The 9,774-nt window shown below is 41.5% G+C and overlaps 1 protein-coding gene across 5 annotated transcripts in view; it reads right to left on the reverse strand.

Annotated features, from left to right (window-relative positions):
* myo18ab (myosin XVIIIA b) overlaps positions 1 to 8,431 on the reverse strand; it is a 99,400-nt gene extending 90,969 nt beyond the window's left edge. For 3 of the 5 annotated variants that reach the window (XM_019861293.1, XM_019861287.1, XM_019861285.1), the window contains exons 1-2: positions 8,315 to 8,431; positions 4,254 to 5,380 (exon numbers count right to left, since the gene is read on the reverse strand). In XM_019861293.1, coding sequence (XP_019716852.1) covers positions 4,254 to 5,261 — 1,008 coding nt within the window. In that variant the 5' untranslated portion in view covers positions 5,262 to 5,380; positions 8,315 to 8,431. The remainder of the gene's footprint in view (positions 1 to 4,253; positions 5,381 to 8,314) is intronic. The other 2 variants (XM_019861288.1, XM_019861286.1) reach the window with 1 other exon arrangement.
* Positions 8,432 to 9,774: the final 1,343 nt, after the last annotated feature.

A 9,774-nucleotide genomic window follows, 5' to 3' on the forward strand; every position in this document is an offset into this window, starting at 1 on the left:
AATAGACACGAGAAGCATCAATTTCAGATTGTTTTGCATTTGGCAAGAAATTCCAAACCATTGGATGGAAGACAATCACATAATCAAAGTAATGATAACCATCTATGCCACTGCAATGACATTACGCACAGGGGGGATGGACAAACATGATAGGCTGATAGCTGTGGAAGCCGAGCCACATCGAGGCGCATCCAAAACATCTGACACAGCAGTCATGGAGCGGATAAAAAAAATAAAAAAAAAACTTAGAGAGTAACTTAAACGTTGGCATTTCAGTGACACTGCCAACTATTTCCTACTGTTTTAATAAAAGCATTAGCATCTTAGAAATGTACTGTGATCTAAACTTAGAGAGTAACTTAAACATTGGCATTTCAGTGACACTGCCAACTGTTTCCTACTGTTTTAATTTACTAAAAGCATTAGCATCTTAGAAATGTACTGTGATCTTGGGCTGGGAAAAAAAAAGTCAACCAAGTCGACCACAAAAATTGGTTGATGCAAATTTTTAATTCCTAACTATAACACAGTTAATCGATCACGGCTTCGTCTCCAGTCTGATTTATTTATTTATTTTTTGTGCAGGTTTTTTTTTTGTGATTTATTTATTTATTTTTTTGTGCAGGTTTTTTTCGTTTCTTTTTTTACAGTGCATTGTGTTCTGTTATCCTGATTGGCTCTGGAACTTTTGGACTAATATCAATAGTCACCGCGCCTCATCGTTGTACAGCTTGCCGAAATTGCTCTGTGACAAAATCCACACTGTAGATCTAACCTTCTGTATTTCTAAAAACTCTGTTGTTTGTAAGAAATGTTTTTACTTCTGTGTTTTTGGTTTGTTTGTTTTTTTGTTTGTTTTTTATGCTTGAGTCTGGAAAACCTCTAGTTCTGTTTTAGATCGAGGCATTTTGAGTATTATCACGTTGAAGGTGTTACTTATTTGAATAAGTAAAGACATACTATCTTGTCGTATCTTTTTTTCCTAGAGACATTCCAGCAGTTATTTTGGGATATCCTGTCGACACTCACCATTGTTAAAAGAGTAGTTGTATATCCGGTCTGACTTTGTTGAAATATCGTTTTAATCTTTGTGAGATCGTGGTTTAAGGAGTTCTGCCAACATTTCAAATTAGAAAAAGTGAAGTTTAGGAAAGGGGCTTTGATTTAGCTGCTTTTGACACGGCTATTGATGATTTTTTTTTTCTTTTACAAATCTGTCAAACCAGGGGAACAGTTTTACCTCCACTTTGCTTGTCATGCTTGCCAACACTACTAGATAAGCTGCTCAGTTCCTTGACTCTATAAAAAACAGTGTGTGTGTGTGTGTGTGTGTGTGTGTGTGTGTGTGTGAAATATATTATTACTTAGCATGCCTAAATATGTTCAATACAGCTTAATGAGTTTCATGGTATAGTTCATTAGTAGTTTAAACAGATGTTGATGCAACAATAGGAATGAATGAACGCTGGCGGTGAACTTTGCATGCCCATCGTAAAATAATTAATTAAAATTATTTATGGTACATATGCAAGCGTAAATATGATTCAATGTTGATGTCAAACATTAAATCTACACTGTAGTTTTGTCTTGATGGTGGCCGACCGGTGGCTGATTGCGTCTCGCTGGCTTCAACCTGGAAATAATCTATCATAGTCTATATACAGTATGTTGAAGCTTCTGTGCACTTGTTGGGCTGTACTTTGTGATGTCACCACATCATGCAACGCCAATTCAGATTCTGAATCGCCACAAAAACAGTGGCCGAGACTCTCCACTCTTGAAATGTTCCAGGAGAACCCCACACACTGCCAGTGCAGTTGATCTCACCCCATCCCACACCGCATCTGTTGTCATGGAAAACGTATGGAGGCAGTTTGGTATGGTGCCGGCCAAACTGAGTGGTGTGGTCTGAGGCTAATGCTAGTGGCATTATAGGTCCTGATGGTTATCATTCTAGCTTGCTCTATCACACCGTGGTTAAGGTATAGGTTGTCAGTCAGATGCAGCACAGTGCATATAACGGCAATTCTTGCCTAAAGTCAGCTGCGATACACTCGGGCACACTCACGAATCTAGTAAGGAAAGGATAGGATAGGACAGGATAGGATCAATGGATAAATGGATAGATACCATTCACTTCCAGATGTAATTCTCCCTATATTACCTACAATCCACTCATAAGGGGTGTTTACATGGCACACGTTTGCATCGTTGCTGCACCGACGTATTTTGTTGCGATATATCTTACGCCGGTGTAAATTTTGTGGAGTGTTCACACGTATAAAGCTGCTTACTAAAGAGAAGCGTGTTAACCCCGGTGCAGCCCCACTTACGTTCACACGGCAGTTTCTGCGGCCGTGCAATACGATAATAATACGGAAATAAAACATGCGCATGCGTAAAGTGTACTTCCTTTTCCCCGCCTTGTTTGTGACATATCGAAAAACCATAGTTTATACTTCTACAGACAAATCAACGCTATCAGACACCGTAAAAGGATGAGAGAGAAAGGAAAGAAGTGCAAAATACCCAGGATGCAAGTTATGCAATACCGGTATATAATCAATTCTTCTCACGCGTAGCGAGACTACCCCTGTAGCATTCACACGTCCCATTTATATATATATCGGCGCTGTCCTGCAAACTAGCATTTACTCCGGAGTAAATTTTTAAACCACTTCCTGAGCAGGGTTAAATTTGCTCCGGTTTAAGCTGTTTACAAGGGCTACACCGGTATAACTTTGTACGTGTGAACACTCTACGGGGGGCAGCCCCGGTGCTACACCGGAGTAAAAGTTGCTGTGTGAACACCCCTATAGTTAAAGTATATTTTTTGTCTCAAAATCTTTTTCAGAGACTAAACAGAGTATTGTTTTGCCTAATCATTTATACTAGACGACAACATTTGGACAACAGACTTAACAAAACCAGAAGCCAATGTTGCCTTTTTAAGTCAGATCAAAGCAGGTCATTTTGACTCAGTCTGAAACAGGCAAAACATCAAAAATGAGTCAACAAATAATGGGTTGCAAGCAATTTTTAGTTCACCTTGCCTGACCCCAAGTCCATCATCAATGTCCACACTTGCTTCTGAACTGTTCACACATCCAGCCCAAAGATAAGAGTCCAAAAGAAGAGTACGATTGTACTCTGGACCACAAGTGGCTCATAGAATATAAAACCCTACAGGGTGTCCTAAAAGTCCCTCTCTACACTTTTTTTCTATTTTTAATGGTACCCTTTCAGGTATCTTCCAGACAAACGTGAGACCATCAGCATTTGCAAGCTTAGGCGTTGAAGTTATCATAAGCATGCCGATGGACATGGAAGTCGCATTGCAAAATCGCCACAGAGCAAGAGCTTTTTCTGTCCCCAACTGCAGTTCAGCGCTAGTTTGAGAAGCTTACTACTCGTCACACTGCTCCAACGCATAATACAATTTACCCTATCCAGGCATAATTTTTCAAAATAGGATCTGCTCCTGACAATTCTTGCAACCAAAGGCCCGCTACCACAACCAAATCATGGCAAGTGGATCTGGAACTTTGCATCAACAAAAGCTTGATTCAGTGGTTCCTTTAGTGTGTGATGAAGCTTTAACCCCAACACATTTCAGGTTGTTTAAAGGTTCGAGTACAAAAAAAAAAAAATGATGCTCAATAACCGAAAGTCGGTACAGGGTAGGTTCATCACTCTCTGATGCATCCACTGAATTAGGCTTTTTTCACAAAATAGACCCTGTTTTGAGAAGCTTGCAATGGATAGCGTGAATTGTACTGTGCGTCGGAACAGTGAGATGGCCATACTGGCACTGAACTTTAGTCAGAGATAGAAAAACTTTTTGCAACGCTGCTCCGATGTCAACTGGCAAGGAAATGATATGCTCACAAGAACTTCGAGGTTTAAACTGGCAAATGCTGATCGTTTCACGTCTGTCTAAATGATGACTGAAACGAAACAGTAAAAAGGAAGTGTGAGGTGACTTTTGTTGCGTCTTGTAAAAATGATGCACCACCTGTACCTGCTGAAACTGGGAGAAAATGGAAGGTGACAAAAAAGTTGATTTCGAGGCTGCAGCTGGACGCGATAGGATTTTGTGATTTATGAAAATGTTGGCTAAAAGGACCAATGTGCTCCCCTGAGGCACACATAGTTGACGCCTCCAGAAAGGCATGACATTAAGAGGCAAAACAGTCATCAATTTATAGTGCATAAATCGATTCTAGATATGTAAAATTAAGAGTGCAGCTCACATGTCTGACCTCCCTCCGAAGTTCCTCTGTGTTCCGCAGCCAACAGCGGCTCAGCTCGCTCAGCTCCAGGATCGGCTGCACTTTCAGTCGGACGGTGTCACCAGACTGGCGGATCATCTCAACTATTTCATCCCGGCTCTTGTTCTCGACATTGCGCCCGTTTATCTCCACCAGTCTGTCTCCTGGCACCAGACCAAGCGCCAGATCCTTTGTGCCTGCACCAGGTTCAGCAAAGTGAACCACCCGCCTGTAAACGCCGCCATCTGGGTTGCGGTCCAGCATGGTAGTGCGACGCAAAGAAAATCCAAAATCGCCTGTGTTGCGACGTTGGAGTACCAGCTCGCGTGTCTCAGGTGCTGTCGGGGCAACAACAGTTGGCAGATGGAGTTGAGCAGGGAAGGTCTTGTCAACCATTTCCGGGATGGAGAACTGTCTGGCGGTGGGTTTTGGAGCCGGTCGGTTGAGGCTATGTTTGCGCAACATGTCAAAGACTTTGCTCTCCACTTGTGGAGAATCGGCGTTCTGGCCTGAAGGCGTGGAGCATTCTGAAGAGCTCTCTTCTTTGCTTCTTTGGGAAAAGGAAAAGCGTTTAATCATTTGTCCCATCTGCGCTGAGTTCTGTTTAGCCAGCGAGCCAAAGTGAGCGACGCGATCTCGTACAGAGTTGCGATGATCCTGTGCCCCGCTTTCGCCCTTCAGGTCATCGGTGGAGCTGGCAGCGCTCAGCTGCTCATCCAGAACCATACTGCTTCTGTTGCTCAAGCCATCCGATTCAATGTCAGTCAGTGTGAGCTCCGAGCCCGTCGCCACTTTGATTGGAATTGGGTTGGAGATCTCCACCTTGTTCTTGGACTCGCGCTTTGCCTCCCTTTTCAAGTTGAAGAAACCTCGCCGCATGCTCATCTCCTCCAAGCTTCGGAGCTCTGCTGCAGACATTCTTTCTTTTTTGTCTTTCTTTTCCTTCCTTCCCGATTCCCTCTCCTTATCCTTTTTCATCAGATTGAACATGTTGATGAACTGAACGTTTCCGGCCAATGTGGCTGGTTTTTTTGGGGGGCTTTTTTTTTAATCTTCCCCCCAGAGGAAGACGTCACTATCAGATACTTTTATCCAGCGGGACAAGTCCCCTGAAAAGAAAGAGAAAAAGACAATTGCTCAGTATACACTGACTGTCAAAAAAAATCTATTGTGTCTTTCTCATCCAGGTTTAAACTGAAAGAATCTCACAATGACACATCATTGTGAGATTAAAAGTAGGTGAGATTCTTCCTGCAAGAGAGGAGAGGTGACTGGTTTCAACCAGCTTTTCAGCTATTTGCCAAACAAAGTTATATTTAACAAATGTTAAAAACAAATGGTTCAATGCTACTAAAATGCAGTGAAATCATTTGTGCATACTGGACACAAAAAGTCTCTTAGAAAATGTAAAATTAAAAATGGCTCCGTAAACATTGGCCATTGAATTTGTGCATACAAAAGAATTCACTTTTACAACCATATCAACCAACTATGAAGTGCTAACATCTTTTAACAAAGCAAACTACATCAGCACAACATTCTTTGCAGCCAACCCCCCTCCCCCGCCTTTATTTGTGGTGTCTTCAAGTAGCAAGCTGTTTGTAGCTGATGCGTTTGCATAGTTTGTTGAGTATTGGTGCATGTTTGTACCCTGAAAAGTTGCATTGTTTTAATTCAACTCAACTCAACTGTATTTATAGAGCACTTTAAAAACCACCACCGACGTATACAATGTGCTGTACATGGAGCAAATATCATATATACAACACTAAACACTGAAACAATAAATTAATAACAGAGACTGTAGAATCCACAAAAACAGTAAAACTAATAACCAAGTCTGAGTCATGTTGGGTCAAAAGCTAAAGAATAGAAGTGAGTTTTGAGACAAGTTTTAAAGATGGGCAGCGAAGGGGGCTTGCCAAATGCTTAGTGGGAGGTCGTTCCAAAGAGAGGCAATGGCAAACTTATCAGCGTCACGGCAACAGCGTTTCGGGAAAATTCCCAAACTATGTGTTTTAACATGATGAAGGCCAAAACACTCTTCCGAGCAAATATGAGGTAAATCTCGTAAACCTGCTGGGAGGAAAAAGTAAAATACAGTCAAACCTCGGTTTTCGTCCATAATCCGTTCCAGACGGCTGTTCAAAAACCGAAACCATGCTCTTTAAAAAAAAAAAAAATGTTTATTGACCACGTCTGCTCACAATGGAAATCGACACGAGGAAGCGTCACTTCCTCGTCTACCCGAGGAAGCATCATTTCCTCGTGTAAGGAAGGCGAGAGGAGTCAAGTGGTGCATTCAAGTGCGCTCAGTTTGTTTGAGAACCGAAATTTGTTCGTCATCCGAGGCATAAAAAACTCAAAATTTTTGGTCGAAAACCGAATTGGTCAAGAACCGAGACGTTCGAAAACCAAGGTTTGACTGTAAAACATATTTCCTTTAGCCAGTAGGTGGTGCTATCACAATGGAAAAATAAGTTCTTCAGGCCTAAACTTTTGTCAAATGTGTGAAATTTGAACAAGCTATGTTACCGAATAGTCCAGATGACTTCAGTATAAATTTACAATGGAGGGAAAATCAATCAATCAATCAATAAATAAAAATATTGAATTTGAATGTGTTTACAAACTTTTGACTGGTACCGTATATACGTCCCTGGGGATTGAATGTCAATGGCAGTGAATTAAATACATGTAATATCACACTGTACCTGTTTTCGACCACTAAATAGTCTCAACTACAACCTGACTGGGCGACTAGCTACAGTGTTGTGGAAAGAGATCATATATACGTTGCGCCACAGAGAAAGACACACAAGTATCACACACATTACTGTTTTTGAGGTGACACAGCGGTGAACCACCATATTGAAGGAGGAAATGTGGTTTTTAAAAAAATGAATGAGTGTGTTAAAACTTTGGTGTATCGTTTTAAAACTCCACTTACACTGTACAGATATTGATCTAAATCTGCATCCATTGCAGCATAAAAACACTTGCTCTTTTTAAATTTGACAACAACATTTCAAAACTGAATGAGGAAGACAACACAGAGCTCCTTAATTAAAGCAGGCATTCAACCTGTAAGTGGCCTTGTAAATGCCCGTGGGGGAGCCTTTCCAGAAGAACCGAAACACATTATTGCCTCTACTTCGGTCTCACGTTAAGAGAAAAGAGGGTGGGGGGAGCGATCCGGTTGAGATTGTTCTTCCAGATACACAATCATCCTGTCACATACCATTCGTGACACACGCGCACACAACAATCCCAGGGTTGAGCGGAAGTAGAAATATTCCTTATGTTTGATCCCTGCTCATTCCTCGATTAACCGATAATTACATTACAATGTTTCCCAATAGAAATGTCAATACTGGGAGAAAAAAAATGTTAAAAGAGCTTTTTTTTTTTAAAAGAATTACTTGAATCTTGACTCCACCCACGGCAACAATGCATAATACAATTAGGCAAGAGTCTCTCTTTAATAAACACGACAGATTAAACCCAGCGCCTGCTGTTCGTTAAACTCTCGCCTATTTAGCTACTTACTACGCTGGGAGCAAAAGGATGCAAACACCTGGCATACACAAAAACACACACAAAGCGACAATGGTTTAAAAAACGTCCACTTTGTGCAATGTGTAATCTATGGGACAAAAAGAATGACAGCGCTATGTAGGTGTTTAGCTTTTCCGCTACGTTAGCTAGCTGAGCTACTGGAGGTAGGCACTGTTGATGAAGCACAATTATGTAATTTTTTATTTCATCGCAAACCAACAAGGTTCACAAGCCAAAGGCACTATCTTATTGACAGTTTTGTTCGACCTTTGATGAATAAATCCTATAGCCTATTAACGTAATTGGGGAAAGTCACAGATTAGTTTCTGTCCTTAATTTTGGGGGAAAAAAATCCTGGAACGCATTGAAATGTCGTGACCATGATCCAATCCGCCTGCCCAAAAGCCAGCCTCCACACTGCTGCCAATCGAAACATTTGCTCCCGACGCGTAAATCGTAAATATCAAAGGAAGAATACTACTCACAGTTGTCTTCAGCAAACTGAGCAGCACAAGTAACGCGTTTCAGGGTGCAGCTCCGAAGGCAGGCTGGCTTGTAGCTAACAACGTTTTACCATCTGTGACTGCTCCCAATACCCAAACCTGAGCGGTCCACGGGCGACACCTGCTGCACACTTGGAGGCCACAACACCCGTGAAACGCATTGGACAACTGGTTCCCAAACAAAAACGTAAACACGACTGACAAGTACCACACTCAATGTAGTCCATGCACACGATTACAGTTTGTACCGTTCACGCCTTAATGGGGTGCGAACATGGCATGATCATTACTGTACTACTATACTATACATCCATCCATCCATCAATCCATTTTCTAATTTGCTTATCCTCACGAGGGTTGTGCTGGAGCCTACCCCAGCTGTCATCGGGCAGTAGGCGGGAGACACCCTGAACTGGTTGCCAGACAATCACAGGGCACACAACCATTCGCTCTCACACTCACGCCAAGGGACAATTTAGAGTGACTGTACATCTATTTTAGTTCAAATGTTTGTCTTGACTTGTCACAGAAGGAAGCCCAAAACAATAACAACACTATGACCATTATCCCACACTCAGTCAGCATTGTAGCGGTATTTTGTTGAAGTCTGTGAGGACAATGCCATTTAAATCGAGTTTACTTTTGCAACAATTGATGACAATGAAGTACATCCCTTCAATGAGGGAGGAACTTCCCCAGCTCTCGTTTGGCACAAAGGTAATATGACTCTTCACCTGCATGAAGGACAAAAAAAAATGTTGCTAAGGGGTGTCATAACAACGCATCTCACATATCACAAGCAACCAACCTGCTGTTTGGTAAACCGCAGAGAAAGAAGCATCTGATGAGAGCACATGGTGAGTATAGATTTCATTTAAAAAAACAAAAAACAACAATAATTCTTTTATGTAACAGCTCCACTATTTGTAGAAAGACGAGCATGTGTGGTCAATGGGAATTGTGAAGATTTAAGTGACATTTAGTTGTTGGTATGTTGCTAAATACTCACCATGTGTTATTATCAACAGTAGTAGTAGGAGTAGTAGTAGTTATAGTACTTGTGGAGGCTCTCAGTTGTACAGGAAAGTTCCATCGTAGAAAGGGTTCCGTCAGTCGTCATCTGTACCTGTGGGCATGGGCGTCATTAGGCCTATTTTAGGGAGGCTTCAGCCTCCCTAAAAATGTCTTTAGCCCCCCTAAATAATTTCATTGCATTATTTTAAAAAAAGTATTATTTATTTTTCCTGTACTTTTGCTAATATATTGCATCAAATTCAATGTAATGTGGCCATTTTAAATTATATTTCGATAATCTGCCATTATTGTAATGTTAAATCTCCCAGGTTTCCTGAACGCAACAGGTGTTGCGTTAGCTTTTGACGTGTCTGTCCCCATCGCCACATCAAATGCTAACGCAACAACTGACAGTTCATTGCCGAAAG

This window comes from Hippocampus comes, unplaced genomic scaffold, assembly GCF_001891065.2.
Source record: "Hippocampus comes isolate QL1 unplaced genomic scaffold, H_comes_QL1_v1.1 scaffold122, whole genome shotgun sequence".
NCBI lineage: Eukaryota > Metazoa > Chordata > Actinopteri > Syngnathiformes > Syngnathidae > Hippocampus > Hippocampus comes.